Source organism: Mus caroli, unplaced genomic scaffold, assembly GCF_978045245.1.
Source record: "Mus caroli unplaced genomic scaffold, Mus_caroli_1 scaffold_8, whole genome shotgun sequence".
NCBI lineage: Eukaryota > Metazoa > Chordata > Mammalia > Rodentia > Muridae > Mus > Mus caroli.
Genome location: NW_028227263.1, coordinates 105261739 through 105278061, shown reverse-complemented (window position 1 = coordinate 105278061; position 16323 = coordinate 105261739). Strand labels below are relative to the sequence as shown.

General features: G+C 39.2%; 1 protein-coding gene across 2 annotated transcripts in view; it reads left to right on the top strand.

The window, feature by feature from the left end:
* LOC110288180 (vomeronasal type-2 receptor 116-like) overlaps positions 1-10276 on the top strand; it is a 37289-nt gene extending 27013 nt beyond the window's left edge. For both annotated transcript variants that reach the window (XM_021154602.2, XM_085841835.1), the window contains one exon: positions 5978-10276. In XM_021154602.2, the coding sequence (XP_021010261.1) occupies positions 5978-6915 (938 nt within the window). In that variant the 3' untranslated portion in view covers positions 6916-10276. The remainder of the gene's footprint in view (positions 1-5977) is intronic.
* The last annotated feature ends 6047 nt before the right edge of the window (positions 10277-16323 follow it).

The window sequence follows — 16323 nt, the reverse complement described above, 5'->3', positions numbered from 1 at the left end:
TTTGAAACTTCCTTTGTCAATGCAATTAATCTGAGTCTCTTCACCTTAGTTTCAGGCAGACTTTTCAGTCAAGAGCAAAAAGTAGCCACATTCTTCACCAAAATACCACAAAACAGTCTTTATGCCACATTCTGAAATTCTTCTCCTTTGAAATCTCTTGGGCCAGATCAACACAGTTCAAATTACTCCCAGCAACAAAGTTTTCCATATTCCTACTAGAATGACCCATTAAGCCATATTTAAATCATTTCACTTCGTTCCCAAATCCTAAGTCCTCAAATCCACATTCTTTCAAATAAAAGCATGGTCATGACTATAACAGCAATACCCCAGTCCCTGGTACCAACTTCTGTCTTAGTTAGGGTTTTTCTGCTGTGAACAGACACCATTACCAAGGCAAGTATTATAAAAAATAAATAAAATAAAATAAAATAAAATAAAATAAACATTTAATTGGGGCTGATTTACAGGCTTGGAGGTTCAGTCCATTATCATCAAAGTGAGAGCATGGAAGTATCCATGTAGGCATGTCACAGGCAGAGCTGAGAGTTCTATGTCTTCATCCAAAGGCTGCTAGTGGAAGACTGATTTCCAGGTACCTAGGTTGAGAGTGTTAAGCCCACACCCACAGTGACACACCTAATATAACCAGATCACACCTATTCCAACAAGGCCATACCTCCAAATGGTGCCACTCCCTGGTGCAAGAATATACAAACCATCATAGTTACCATCTCTGAATTTCTGGTATTAATCTTATTCATCATATTTGGTTGATATATAGTTACATTCATTTCAAGTATATTATTTAGTATTTTTGCAAACATGTACATAAGGAAATAGGTCTGTAATTATTTTTCTTTAAGTTTTTATGTGCATGAGTATCAGGGGAACTTCAGTTTATCAAATTAATTGGGAAATATTATTGTGTTGCTTCTTATGGAATAATTTGAGAAATATTGACATTAAATCTTTTGAAAATCTAGAATTCTGCACTAAAACATTCTAGCTCTGACATGTTTCTTTTTTTTGGGGGGGGGGGAGACTTTAATGACTGTGCCTATTTTGATTTGGGTTGCTGGTCTATATAAATTATTTACATGATCTTTATTTAGCTTTGGTAAGTAGTATCAAATGATAAAAATTTCCATTGAATTTAGTTTCCAATTTGATAGAGTACAAGTATTTCCTTATTCCATAAATGTCTGCTGTTAAGTCTTTCTTTTTGTTTCTGATTATTTGAAACTTAAAAGTCTCTGAAATAACCAACAAAAGGGAAAGAGAACCTGTAGAAACTATATCCAGAGGTTAGGCACAGCCCCTGATTGAAAGCCCCACCCATCTCAAAAAATATTATTCCAGAATTGCTCTTGTGTAAAGAAAATTCAGGGACAAAGAGTGGAGCAGAGACTGAAGGAAAGGCCATCTAGAGACTGCCTCACATAGGGATACATTCCATTTGCAGACACCAAACCCAGACACTATTGCTGATGCCAATAAGCACTTTCTGACAGGAGCCTGGTATAAGTCTCTCCTGACAGGCTCTGCCAGAGCCTGACCAATACAGATGCAGATAAAAGCAAACAACCATTGGACTGATCATGAGGATCCAAATGTAGGAGTATGGGGAAAGACTGAAGGAGTGGAAGGGGTTTGCAACACCATAGGAAGAACAATAATATCAACCACACAGACTCCCAGAGCTCCCAGGGACTAAATCACCAACCAAAGAGTACACATGGAAAGATCCATGGCTCCAGCTGCACATGTAGCAGAGTAATGACTTATCTGGCATCAGGGGGAGGGAACAACCTTGGTCCTGTGGAGGTTTTATGCCTAAGCATAGGGGAATACTATGCTGCTGAGGCAGGAATGGGTGGGGGATAGGGGATCACCCTCATAGAAGCAGGATGGGTGGGAAGGGATAGGTGCCTGCTGGTGTTAGAATGAGTAAAGGGATGAAAAATTGAAGGAGAGGGTCCTTGTGATCTGTTGGTGATGGGTTCTGAAAGAAAAAGTGGATAAATCTATTCTGCTACAAAGTTGAAAATGAGACTGGGGGATTGGTTTTCAAGGGCAGTAGAAATAGGCCTACTTTAACCTAAGTTTTGCCTTGGAAAGAGCAGCTCTTGGGATAGAAGAGGGTTTATGCTGAAATTGGTTTATGGGTCAAAGGAATAAGTGGGGAGAGGAAGACAGAGGCCAAGTTCTGTGGAATCCACAAGAGATGGGAGTACAGGGGCACAGAAGGCTAGCAAAATTTTTGTGCCAAAGAATGGGAATGGTGGGGGTGGATTTGGTCTAGGGAAACACAGAAAGTAGAAGGTCTGAGGGCAACTTATTTAGTTTTCTAGAGGATATGTCTGGCCTATAGTTTACCAGGGCATGTTTGTTGAAGTTAAAAATTTGGATACATCAATGATCTGGGGAGATAGAACTGAAGGGGATGATCTGGGGTATCCAGAGAAGATGCGAACAGAAGGGAGTCTGCAGCTAGTGTTCTGTTGCATTGCTAAAGATAACATTGAGGGATTAGGTCTAGGGGAATTGAGTGAGAAGACCATCTGCAAGTAATCTTCCAGGTGTTCTGTTGAGCATAGCGTCCATTTTGTTTACTTTTTGTCAAGGACACTCTTTTAAAATTTCTGACATATACTCAATATATCCAAAGTACACCACTTTTATGATCTTTTTCGTATGGGAACATTAGTGATGGGGTTTAATCATGGTCATCTTCATGATCCTTGGATTTAGACTGTCCCAGGGAAACCAGTGTAGTCATCAATTTTTATACAGTTAAAATAATGAACTTCTTTCTTTGGCTATTTTTGCAGGAGATAGTATAGCAAAGAGAGATAAGATAAATTCCTCATTTTTCTACAACCCATACTTACTGCTTTTAATATTTTTTTCTTTGTTTTGTGCATTTGGTGTTTTGATTATTATGTGACAGGAGGAATCTATTTGGAGTTCTGTAGGCTTATTGTATGTATGTTCATGGGCATCTCTTTCTTTAAGTTACGGATGTTTTCTTCTATAATTTTGTTGAAGATATTTATTGGCCTTTTAAGATGGGAATCTTTGCTCTCTTCTATACCTATTGTCCTTAGGTATGGACTTTTCATTGTGTTCTGGATTTCCTGGATATTTGGGGTTAGGGTATTTTTCATTGTGCATTTTCTTTTATTGTTGTGTCAATGTTTTCTATGGTATCTTCTGTGACTGAAATACTCTCTTCTATTTCTTATATTCTGCATCTATGGTTCCTGATCTCTTTCCTAGATTTTCTATCTCCAGAGATGTCTCCCTTTGTGATTCCTTTATTGTTTCTACTTTCATTTTTACATCCTGATGGTTTTGTTTAATTCATTCACCTGTTTGGTTGTGTTTTCCTGTAATTATTTAAGAGATTTTTTTTTTGTGTGTTTCCTCTTTAAGTGCTTCTAGCTGTTTAGCTGTGTTCTCTTGTATTTCTTTAAGAGGGTTATTTGTGTCTTTCTTTTTTTCCCCAATGAAGTCTCTTTTATTTATTTATATTTTTTATTTAAACAATTTTTATTAGATATTTTCTTCATTTACAATTCAAATGCTTTCCCAAAAGTCCCTTATACCCTCCCCTACCCTGCTCTCCAACTCCCACCTGACTCCTGCTTCCTGGCCTTGGTATTTCCCTGTATTGGGGCATATAATCTTTGCAAGACCAAGGGCCTCTCCTCCCAATGATGGCTGATTAGGCCATCTTCTATTTGTGTCTTTCTTAAAATCCTTGATCATCATTATGAGAATGTATTTTAGATGTAAAACTTGTTTTTCTGGTGTGTTGGGGTATCCAGGACTTGCTGTGGTGGGAGAACTGGTTTCTGATGATGCCAAGTAGCATTGGTTTCTGTTGGTAAGATTCTAGCATTTGTCTTTTGCCATTTGGTTATCTCTGGTGTTAGATGGTCTTGGTGTATCTGGCTGGAGCTTGTCCCTCATGTGGGTCTGTAAGCCTGTGTCAGCACTCCTGGGAGACTATCTCTCTCCTGGCAGAACTTGTGTACAGAGGGCTCTGGAACAGCCCAAGCTCTGGGTGCAGATGGAGACCTAAAGGATCATGTCCCAGACACTCTACTGTTCCTGTGCCCTATGTGTCCTTCGCTGACCCCACTCCATACGGTTATTGGAGAGAAAGTGGTTATCTCAATTCCAAGCCTTGGAGTGAAAGCACCTTTGGAAGAACAGCTCTATCCTTGTGGGACCAGTGCACAGCTATCTGTGGAACAGCCTGAGCTCCTGGGTGCAGAACATGGACCAGAAGCCACAGATAATAGTTAAGATATACTTCTTGGAGTAAGGATGACATTGTCACATGTTGATATACAAAAACCCAAACATTTAGACATGATTTGACAACAAGAAGATTAAGCTCAATGGCAGCATGGGTTCACCCTTATGTGATATGAATTTCTACCACCATGATATTCCATGTGTGTTCATTGTACCAGATATGAAATACTCCATTGAAAAATAACTCTTCTCTGTACTTAAGCTATATGTTACATTTACAGATATTTTCAGTATGCACAGAATAGGAGAACTTCAGTCATGGATACAAAATACTGCTCATTATGATTTTAGTGGTTGTATTTCGAAGACATATGTAAGACAAAATATGATATAAACACACATGATCACAATTTAAATTTGAAGATATCACTGATGCAAGATGCAGAATAAGGAAAACCTAATTTTAATATAAAGTGTTCTCCTTATATAAATCAGTTAATGAAACAGACTTCATATTCCTTAATTAAGTAAAAGATAGAATTCTACTTTTGACCCATACATTGTATCATAAAAATGCAAAAGAAAATATTCATAATAAAAGCAAAGTGACAAGTTGTGAATGTGTTAAAAGCTTGAAAACATTAGTAGAATTCCATGATCATTAAACAAACAAACAAACAAAAAGGTATCAAAGGAGAAATTTGATTCTTCTGAAAAAAAAAAAAAACTCAATAAATGTTCAGTCAAAATGTAAAACCGAGACAACAATCCCTTGATGAGGTGGTAGTTTTTAGAAATACACAAAGGATTGATGTAATAGAAATATGGCATTGTACACTGATGTGAATATGTTTATAATTCAAGGTAAAATTCACAAATGTATAAGAGAAGAGTACTCAAAAACTATTTTTTATACCTACCAATAGTTCTCTCTCTATGTATTAACAAATTCCATAGCTAAATGTAACAACATAATACTAGTGAAGGATTTGAGCTTCAAGAATGTAATGACATTTATTATTATGAAATTATTTAGACTGTTAACCAAATTGGAGTACCCAAGGAATCTTAAGAAAACAAGTAAATATGGGTACAAAATCAGAGAATACCATATAAAAAAAGAACTTCAAAAAATATTGACAGTATTATACAAAACATATGTACAGAATTAGATACTTTTCATAGGATGATGTCAGAAACAAATTGCAACTGTACAGGATTGTTTTGAAATGTTATGACTCATTCTTTTTTTTTTTTTTCTTTTTTTTTTTTTTTTTTTTTTTTTTTTGGTTTTTCGAGACAGGGTTTCTCTGTATAGCCCTGGCTGTCCTGGAACTCACTTTGTAGACCAGGCTGGCCTCGAACTCAGAAATCCGCCTGCCTCTGCTTCCCAAGTGCTGGGATTAAAGGTGTGCGCCACCACCACCCGGCTAATGTTATGACTCATAAAACAGATGAAACAGAGTCACAAACTGTGGTAAAGCTTGCAAAATCAGAGGAAAAGCATTGGGCTTTTGCAATTTTAGTCACCATAAGCAAAAAGCATTGTATATATTTGAAATGATTCACAGATTACTTAAAACTGTATTTCTGAAACAATAAAGGAAGATGACACAGGAAGCACTTGAATGTGCTATAGAGAATTAATATAATAACGTCAAAGGGAACACCTAAGGATTGACTCACCATCACTTTAATTTTTAAACAGATATGGATCAATGTGTGAAGTGTCCAGAAAGTCACTATGGGAACTCAGAGAAGAATCACTGCCTCCAAAAATCTGTGAGCTTTTTGGCCTATGAAGAGCCCTTGGGAATGGCACTCACCATCACAGCCCTGTGCTTCTCTCTACTCACAGCTGTGGTTCTTGTAGTGTTTGTGAAGCACAGAGATACTCCTATTGTCAAGGCCAATAACCGGTCTCTCAGCTACATCCTGCTATCGACACTCTTCATCTGTTTACTCAGTTCCTTGCTCTTCATTGGACAGCCCAACACAACCACCTGCATCCTGCAGCAAACAGTATTTGGAATTTTGTTCACTGTGGCTCTCTCCACAGTGTTGGCCAAAGCTATTACAGTGGTTATTGCATTCAAGGCCACTGTTCCAGCTAGAATGGTGAGATGGTTAATGGTATCAAGAGCCCCTAATTTCATCATTCCGATCTGCACACTGATTCAACTTATTATCTGTGGAATCTGGCTGATTACCTCTCCACCCTTTGTTGATCAAGATACTCATGTTGAACATGGTCACATCATCATTGTGTGCAACATGGGTTCTACAGTTGCCTTCCACACTGTCCTGGGGTACCTCTGCTCCTTAGCACTTGGGAGCTACACCATGGCCTTCCTGTCCAGGAATCTGCCTGACACATTCAATGAGGCCAAGTTCCTGTCATTCAGCATGCAGGTATTCTTATGTGTTTGGATTACTTTTCTTCCTGTCTACCATAGCACAAAGGGGAAGGTGATGGTAGCTATGGAAGTGTTTTGTATATTGGCTTCCAATATAGCACTCCTTGGATTGAATTTTGCCCCGAAGTGCTACATTATTTTGTTAAAGCCAGAAAAAATCTCCCGTATTGACATCAGACACACAAAACATTCAAGAAGAAATTTCCATTTAAATGTAGTTAAAAATTAAAATTTACCTAAGATAGTAAATTAAATATTATTGTTTAAACCAGTGCCAAAGCACTCTAAATGTCTTATTCAGATATAATATGATGAATGTGTACATCTTAATTTCTTCATCTAATTGTATTAAATTCTCTGTGTACTGAAACCATTAGCTTCAATTTATGTTTTGGATTCATTATATACATTTTTAACATTTTTGCTATGTACACTTGTTGGCCTACTGTCCCATAAATATGCAAATGTGGCATAAACTGATGGATACAAAGTGATTTCCTCTTCATACAAAATGCTCCTGTGGAAGATGTGTCACCATGTCAACCATGTTGGATTCATTTTTTACTTCTTTCACTAAAATACATTCATGTGAATGATTTATTTGTTTTGGGACTCCAGAATATTCTATTATATTCTACTTTGTAAAATGAACATTGTTGCATCAAAGTGTCTCTCCAGATTCAATATAACAGGTTCTTATTTCCAGTGTTCAGAAAGAAAAAAAAATACCATATTTTTGAATAAGAGCAGATATTCCTTCTAATTTAATGTTTTTTACAAGAGAGAAAACGAAACCTCTTACTCTGTGGAACTACAAATGATGCCCAAGTTGTAACTAGCTTTTGTTTATATACTGAGAGTTCAGGAACAGTAGGATAGGGAATGATCAGGTATTTCATAGGCTTTTGAGCACACAACATTGGAGAGAGCCATGCAGGTTCAACTCTGTTAACAAAATCATTGTGAACATGGAGTTATAAAATTGTACATCAGAGGTAATATACTTCTTTGAGAAAACTAAAACTTAGTTGTCCAGTTTCCCTCTGCTCCTGGAGCTGAGGGAAACTGGAGCTCTGGAGTGTTGACACACCTGTGAGCACAGGAAGGACAAGCCACAGTCAGAGACAAGACTAGCTAACATCAGAGATAACCAGTTGTCAAGAGGCAATTGAAAGAATATTAGCAATAGAAACCAACACTTCTAAACATCATCAGAACCCAGTTGTCCCACCACAGTAAGCCCTGGATTCCTCCAACACACCAGAAAAGCAAGACTCTGATTTAAAATCACATCTCATGGTGATGATAGAGGACTTTAAGAAGGACATAAATAACTCCATTAAAGAAATGCAGGAGAACACAGGTAAACAGACATAAGCTCTTCAAGAGGAAACACAAAAAAATCCCTTAAAGAATAAAAGGAAAACACAAACAGGTCAAGGAATTGAACAAAACCATCCAAGATATAAAAATGGAAAGAGAAACAATAAAGAAATAACAAAGCAGGACAAAACTGGAGATAGAAAACATAGGAAAGAAACCAAGAGTCATAGAGCAAGCATCACAATCAGAATACAAGAGATAGAGGAGAGAATCTCAGGTGCAGGAGATACCTTAGAAAGCACAAAACAGTCAAAGAAGATGCAAAATGCAGCAACCTCCTAACCAGAAACACCCAGGAAATCCAGAACGCAATGAGAAGACTAAACCTAAGGATAATAGGTATAGAAGAGAGTGGTGACTCCCAAGTTAAAGGAGCCAATAAATATCTTCAACAAAAATATATAAGACAAATTCCCAACCCTAAAGAAAGAAATGCTCACACACATAGAAGAAGCCTACAGAACTCCAAATAGACTAGACCAGAAAATTCCTCCCATCACATAATAGTCAAAACATCAAATGAAAAAACAAACAAACAAATAAAGAGTATTAAAAGCAGTAAGGAAAAAAAGGTCAAGTAACAAAATTACACCAGGCTTCTCTCCAGGGAATAAGAAAGCTAGAATCTCCTGGGCAGATCTCATTAAGAAGCTATGCAAACACAAATGCTAGCCCAGGCAAAACTCTCAATTACCATAGAAGGAGAAACCAAGATATTCCATGACAAAGCCAAATTTACACAATATCTTTCCATAAATCCTGCCCCTAAATGGAAAACAACAATGTAAGGAGGGAAACTACATCCTATAAAAAGCAAGAAAGTAATCTTCATTCAACAAACTCAAAAGAAGATAGCCACACAAACATAAAAATAACATCATAAATAATAGGAAGCAGCAATTGCTATTCTTTAATATCTCTTACCATCACTGAACTCAATTCCCCAATAAAAAGACATAGACTAACAGACTTGATATGTAAACAGGACCCACCATTGTGCTTCATACAGGAAGCACACCTCAGTGCCAAAGACAGACACTATGTCAGAGTAAGGGAATGGAAAACAATTTTTAAAGCAAATGGTCCCAAGAAATTCTGCTGCTTAGCACTTGGGAGTTACACTATGGCCTTCTTGTCCAGGAATCTGCCTGACACCTTCAATGAAGTCAAGTTCCTGTCATTCAGCATGCAGGTATTCTTCCGTGATTGGATCACTTTCCTCCGTGTCTACCATAGCACAAAGGGGAAGGTCATGGTGGCTATGGAAGTGTTTTGTATATTGGCTTCCAATATAGCACTCCTGGACTGATTTTTGTCCCCAAGTGCTATATTATTTTGTTAAGGAAATGAAAATAAACCTCCTGTCTTGATATTAGGCACAAAAAATATTCAAGAAGGAATGTCCATTTAAATTTTGTTTAAAAAGAAAATTTATCTAAGATAGTAAATTAAATATTATGGTTTAAACCAGTGCAAAAGCACTCTAAATATCTTATTTAAGTATAATATGATGGGAAGGTGTACATTTATCATTTCTTCATCTAATTGTGTTAAACTCTCTTTGTACTAAATTCATTAGTTTTATTTTATGTTTTAGATTCATTATATGCTTTTGTTATATAGTTTCACTATGTGCCATTGTTGGCCTACTGTCCCATAATTTTACCAGTGTAGCATCAACTGATGGATACAAAGTGCTTTCCTCTGCCTACAAAGTATTGTTGTGGAAGTTGTGTCACCATATCAACCATGTTGGATTCATTTTGTACTTCTTTCATTAAAAAAAAAAAATCATGTTATTGATTTATTTGCTTTTCGACTACAGAATTCTATTGTATTCTATTCTGTAAACTGAACATTATTATAGCAAAGTGTCTCAAGATTCAATTTAACAGGTTATTTCCAGTGATCAGAAAAGTAATTCCATGGTTTCAAATAACAATAGAAGTTCCTCCTATTTTAATGGTTTGTTTCATGAGGAAAAATGAAGCTTCTTACTCTGAGCAAACTACAATAGATGGCTGAGTTGTATCTAGCATTTGTTTATAAACTTAGAGCTCAGGAAAAGGATGTGAGTCACTGATCAGGTGTATCATAGGCTTTTATGAGCACACCACATTGGATATAGGCGTGCAAATTCAGTTCAGATAACAAGAGCATTGTGGAAGATGAAGTTATAAAATTCTACAACAGAAGTAATATGGAGGTTATATACTTCATTGAAAAAATAAAAATCTTGCTTGTTTTAATTGGTTGTTTTATTAATTTACATAAGAGATATTGTCCCCCTTCCTGGTTTCTCCTCAACAAATATTTCCCCCTTCTTCTATAGGGGTACTCTTCCACCTTCCCACACAGTCCTACCTCAAGGCCCTAGCATCCCCCTTCACTGGGGCATCAAGCTTCAACAGGACCAATGACTCTCCTTCTGTTGATTCCAGATAAGGCAGTCCTCTGATACATGCATCTTCAGTCATGGGTCCCTCCATGTGCACTCCTTGGTTGGTGGTTAGTCCCTAGGAGCTCTGAGGGGTGTGGTTGGTTGATATTGTTCTTCTTCCTATAGGCTTGCAAACCCCTCCAGCACCTTCAGTTCTTCCCCTAATTTCTCCACTGGGGTCCCCATGATCAATCCAGTGGTTGGCCGCAAGCACCCTCATCTATATTGGTCAGGCTCTGGCAGAGCCTCTCAGGGTACAGCTGTACCAGGCTCCTGTCAGTAAGTGCTTCTTGGCATCAGCAATAGTGTCTGGATTTGGTATCTGCAGATGGGATAGAGTCTCTGGATGATTTTCCTTCAGTCTCTGCTCCACTCATTGTCCCTGCATTTCCTTTACACAGGAAGAATTCTGGGTTAATATTTTGAGATGCAGGTGTGGCCCCATCCCTCAACTGGGAGCTGTGCCCAACCACTGGATATGGCCTCCACAGGTTCTCTCTCCCCATTCTTGTGTATGTCAATTAATACTATCCCAGATGGGTCCTGGAAACCTCTTCCTTCCCTGGCATCTAGAACTTTCTAGTGGGTACCTCCAGTTTTGCATCACCCAGTGCAAAACATACACCTCCATTCAATTTCCTGACAGTTTGTACTTCTCCACCATCTCTTACACCTGATCATGCCCCCTCAGATTCCATCCCATCCTTTCTCCCTCCCAGGTCCTCCCACTCTCTCCACCCCATGATTATTTTGTTCCCCTCCTAATTAGGAATGAATGGTATACACTTAGGCCTTCCTACTTCTTGAGCTTCTTATGGCATGTGAGTTGTATCATGGGTATTCCAAGATTTTTGGCTAATATCCACTTATCATTGTGTACATACTCTGTGTGTTCTTTTCTGACTAGTTTACCACCCTCAGGATGATATTTTCTATTTCCATTCATTTGCCTGCAAAACTCATGATACCCTTCTTTTTAATAGCTGGATAGTATTCCATTCTATAAAGGTACCATATTTTCTGTATCCATTTTTCCATTGTGGGAAATCTGAGTTTTTCCAGCTTCTGGCAATCACAAATAAGGCCACCATGAACATAATCAAACATGTGCACGGTGGGGCATCTTCTGGGTACATATGCTCAAGGGTGGTACAGCTGGATCTTCAGGTAGATCTATTTTCAGTTTTCTGAAGAACCTTCTGTTTGATTTCCAGACTAGTTGTACCAGCTTGCAATCCAACAAGCACTGGAAGAGTGTTCCTCTTTCTCCACAGCCTCACCAACATCTGCTATCACTTGAGTTTTTTAACATAGCCATTCTAACTGGTGTGAAGTGGAATCTCAGGGTTGTTTTGATTTGCATTTGCCTGATGACTGAGGATGTTGAAAATTTCTTTAAGTGCTTCTCAGACATTCAAGATTCCTCTACAATGAATTCCCCATTTAGTTCTATACCTCATAGTCATTGTGGGTGGTACATGTTTCATTATGTTTGTAGCAGCATTATTTGTGATTGCCAGAACCTGGAAATGACCCACATATCCCACAATGGAAGAATCTATACAGAAAATGTGATTTATTTAAACAATGGAATACTATTAAGCTATTACGAATGAGGGCATCATGAGTTTAGCAGGCAAATGGATGGAATTAGAAAATACCATTCGATCTTCTGCCTGAACCTGTCAGAGGCCACCAAGGGCCCTAGAGTACTCTCCATGGTGCAGGACCTTGGGATCACGGGTGAGTGGAACACAACATCAGCTCCAAAGAATCACAGAGGGTCTTGTGCCAGCAGGAACAGGGACAAAGGAACCCCACCTGACCAGAGGCTGGGATTCATTCAGGTAGGGGCCAACCTTTCCATCTTCCATCTGAACCCAGCCCAGGGTGCCAAGCGCCCCAGACAACTTTCCATGCCACAGGAACCCTAGCAAACCCAGGACCTCAGGATCACAGGTAAATCGAGGAGGGTCTTATGCCAGCAGGAACAGGGACAAAGGAACACCACCAAACAGAGGCTGGGATTCTTTCCGGTCAGGGCAAGCCCCACCATTTTCCACATGAATCTGGCCAAGGGCGTCGAGGGCCCCAGAGGACACTCCACACTGCAGGACCCCTAGCACACCCAGGACCTCGTGGTAACTGGAGAACACGTGGGTGACAGAAGCAACAGAGCTTCTTGGACAGGGACACAGCAGGCCATCAGGAGGCAGAGCTGAGACCCAGGCCCCTGGGCACCTTCCTTGCCAGAGGAGAGTTGTCCTACAGGGAGGGCTCTGAACGCAGGACTCAGGAGATGGATGAGAGCTCCAGACTTTTGGATACCTGTCCTGAAAGAGGAGAGCTTGCCTACAGAGAGTGCTCTGACCACTGGAACTCGGGTGAGAGTTGGACTCCCAGGAGTACTGACAGAGGCTAACAGAATAACAGGAGGATCAAGCTCCAGCCAGAGACAGCTAGAACATTAACACCAGAGATTACCAGATAGCGAAAGGCAAACATAATAATCCTACTAACAGAAATCAAGAACACTGGGCATTACCAGAACCCAGTACGCCCACCACAGTGAGTCCTGGATACTACAACTCACCCGAAAAGCAAGACTTGGATTTATAATCATATCTCATGATGGTGGTAGAAGATTTTAAAAAGGGCATTAAAAATACACTTAAAGAAATACAGGAGAACACTGATAACCAGGTAGAAGCCCTAAAAGAGGAAACACAAAAAATCCCTCAAGGAATTACATAAAACCATTGCTAAACAGGTAGAAGACCTTAAAGAGGAAACACAAAAATTCCTTAAAGAACTGCAGACAAACACTGCTAACAGGTAGAAGTCCTTAAAGAAGAAACAGAAAAATCACTTAAACAATTACAGGAAAACACAATCAAACAGGTGATGGAATTGAACAAAACCACCAAAGATCTAAAAAGGGAAGTAGAAACAATGAAGAAAACCCAAAGCGAGACAACTCTAAGATAGAAATCCTAGGAAAGAAATCAGGAACCATAGATGTGAGCATCAGCAACAGAATAAAAGAGATAGAAGAGAAAATCTCAGGTGCAGAAGATTCCATAGTGATGATGGACACAGCAATCAAAGAATGAAAAATGCAAAAAGATCCTAACTCACAACATCCAGGAACTCCAGGACACAATGAGAAGACCAAACCTACGGATAATAAGAGTAGATGAGAATGAAGATTATCAAATTAAAGGGCCAGCAAATATCTTCAACAAAATTATAGAAGAAAACTTCCCAAACCTAAAGAAAGAGATACCCATGAACATACAAGAAGCCTACAGAACTCCAAATAGACTGGACGAGAAAAGAAATTCCTACCAACACATAATAATCAGAACAACAGTTGCACTAAATAAAGACAGAATATTAAAAGCTGTAAGGGAAAAAGATGAAGTAACATATAAAGACAGGACTCTTAAAATTACTCCAGACTTCTCACCAGAGACTATGTAAGCCAGAAGATCCTGGACAGATGTTGTATGGACACTAAAAGAACACAAATGCCAGCCAAGGGTAATATACCCAGCCAAACTCTCAATTACCATAGATGGAGAAACCAAAATATTCCATGATAAAACCAAATTCACACACTATGTTTTTCACAAATCCAGCCCTTCAAAGAATAATAAAAGGAAAACACCAACACAAAGATTGAAAATACACCCGCCAGCCGGAGGACAGTGGTCCCGCCCTGCACGGGAGCCCTCTCCCTCAGGAGAAGGGAGCGCCATCTTGGTTCCAGGACTCCGCTGAACTTAGAAACTTAGTCTTCACAGGTGAGAGTGTGCACAACAGAGGCAGACAGCTTCTGGGACTGGCGGGAGCCACAGAGCCGCTGAGGCAGCACCCTTTTGGGGCCGCAGACATCCGGCACCCTCCCAACAGGAGGACAGTGGCCTGCCCTGCACGGGAGCCCTCTGCCTCAAGAGCAGGGAGCGCCATCTTGGATCCAGGACTCCGCCAAACGTAGGAACTTAGTCTACACAGGTGAGAGTGTGCACCACAGAAGCTGACAGCTTCTGTGACCTGCCAAAGCAACACAGCATTGGGGAAAGGTCCTGTTTTGGGCCTTCTTCTTAGGCCAGGAGGAGGTCCAAACACCAGATATCTGTGCACCTTCCCTGTAAGAGGAGAGCTTGCCAGCAGAGAGTGCTCTAACCACTGAAACTCAGAGGAGAGAGCCTGTCTCCCAGGTCTGCTGATAGATGGTAATCAGAATCACCAGAAGAACAATCTCTAAACAGAGAAAACTATAACAACTCCAGAGATTACCAGATGTCGAAAAGTAAACTTAAGAATCTTAGTAACAGAAACCAAGACCACTCACCATCATCAGAACCCAGCACTCCCACTTCGCCCAATCCAGGGCAACCCAACACACCTGAAAAGCTAGACCTGGATTTAAAAGCATATCTCATGATGATGGTAGAGGACATAAAGAAGGACTTTAATAACTCACTTAAAGAATTACAGGAGAACATTGCTAAAGAGTTACAAGTCCTTAAAGAAAAACAGGATAACACAATCAAACAGGTAGAAGTCCTTAAAGAAAAACAGGAAAACACATCCAAACAGATGATGGAAATGAACAAAACCATACTAGACCTAAAAAAGGAAGTAGACACAATAAAGAAAACCCAAAATTAGGCAACACTGGAGATAGAAACCCTAGGAAAGAAATCTAGAACCATAGATGCAAGCATCAGCAACAGAATACAAGAGATGAAAAAGAGAATCTCAAGTGCAGAAGATTCCATAGAGAACATCGGCACAACAATCAAAGAAAATGGAAAATGCAAAAAGATCCTAAGTCAAAACATCCAGGAAATCCAGGACACAATGAGAAGACCAAACCTACGGATAATAGGAGTGGATGAGAATGAAGATTTTCAACTCAAAGGACCAGCAAACATCTTCAACGAAATTATAGAAGAAAACTTCCCAAACCTAAAGAAAGAGATGCCCATGAACATACAAGAAGCCTACAGAACTCCAAATAGACTGGACCAGAAAAGAAATTCCTCCCGACACATAATAATCAGAACAACAAATATTCTAAATAAAGATAGAATACTAAAAGCAGTAAGAGAAAAAGGCCAAGTAACATATAAAGGCAAGCCTATCAGAATTACACCAGATTTTTCACCAGAGACTATGAAAGCCAGAAGATCCTGGACAGATGTTATACAGACACTAAAAGAAGACAAATTCCAGCCCAGGCTACTATACCCAGCCAAACTCTCAATTAACATAGATGGAGAAACCAAAGTATTCCACGACAAAACCAAATTCACACCTTATCTCTCCACGAATCCAGCCCTTCAAAGGATAATAACAGAAAAAAAACAATACAAGGAAGGGAACCACACCCTAGAAACAACAAGAAGGTAATCACTCAACAAACCTAAAAGAAGACAGCCACAAGATCAGAATGCCAACTTTAACAACAAAAATAACAGGAAGCAACAATTACTTTTCCTTAATATCTCTTAATATCAATGGACTCAACTCCCCAATAAAAAGACATAGACTAACAAACTGGATACACAAACAAGACCCAACATTTTGCTGCTTACAGGAAACTCATCTCACAGAAAAAGATAGACACTACCTCAAAATGAAAGGCTGGAAAACAATTTTCCAAGCAAATGGTATGAAGAAACAAGCTGCAGTAGCCATTCTAATATCTGATAAAATTGACTTCCAACCCAAAGTCATCAAAAAAGACAGGGAGGGGCACTTCATACTCATCAAAGGTAAAATCCTCCAAGAGGAACTATCAAT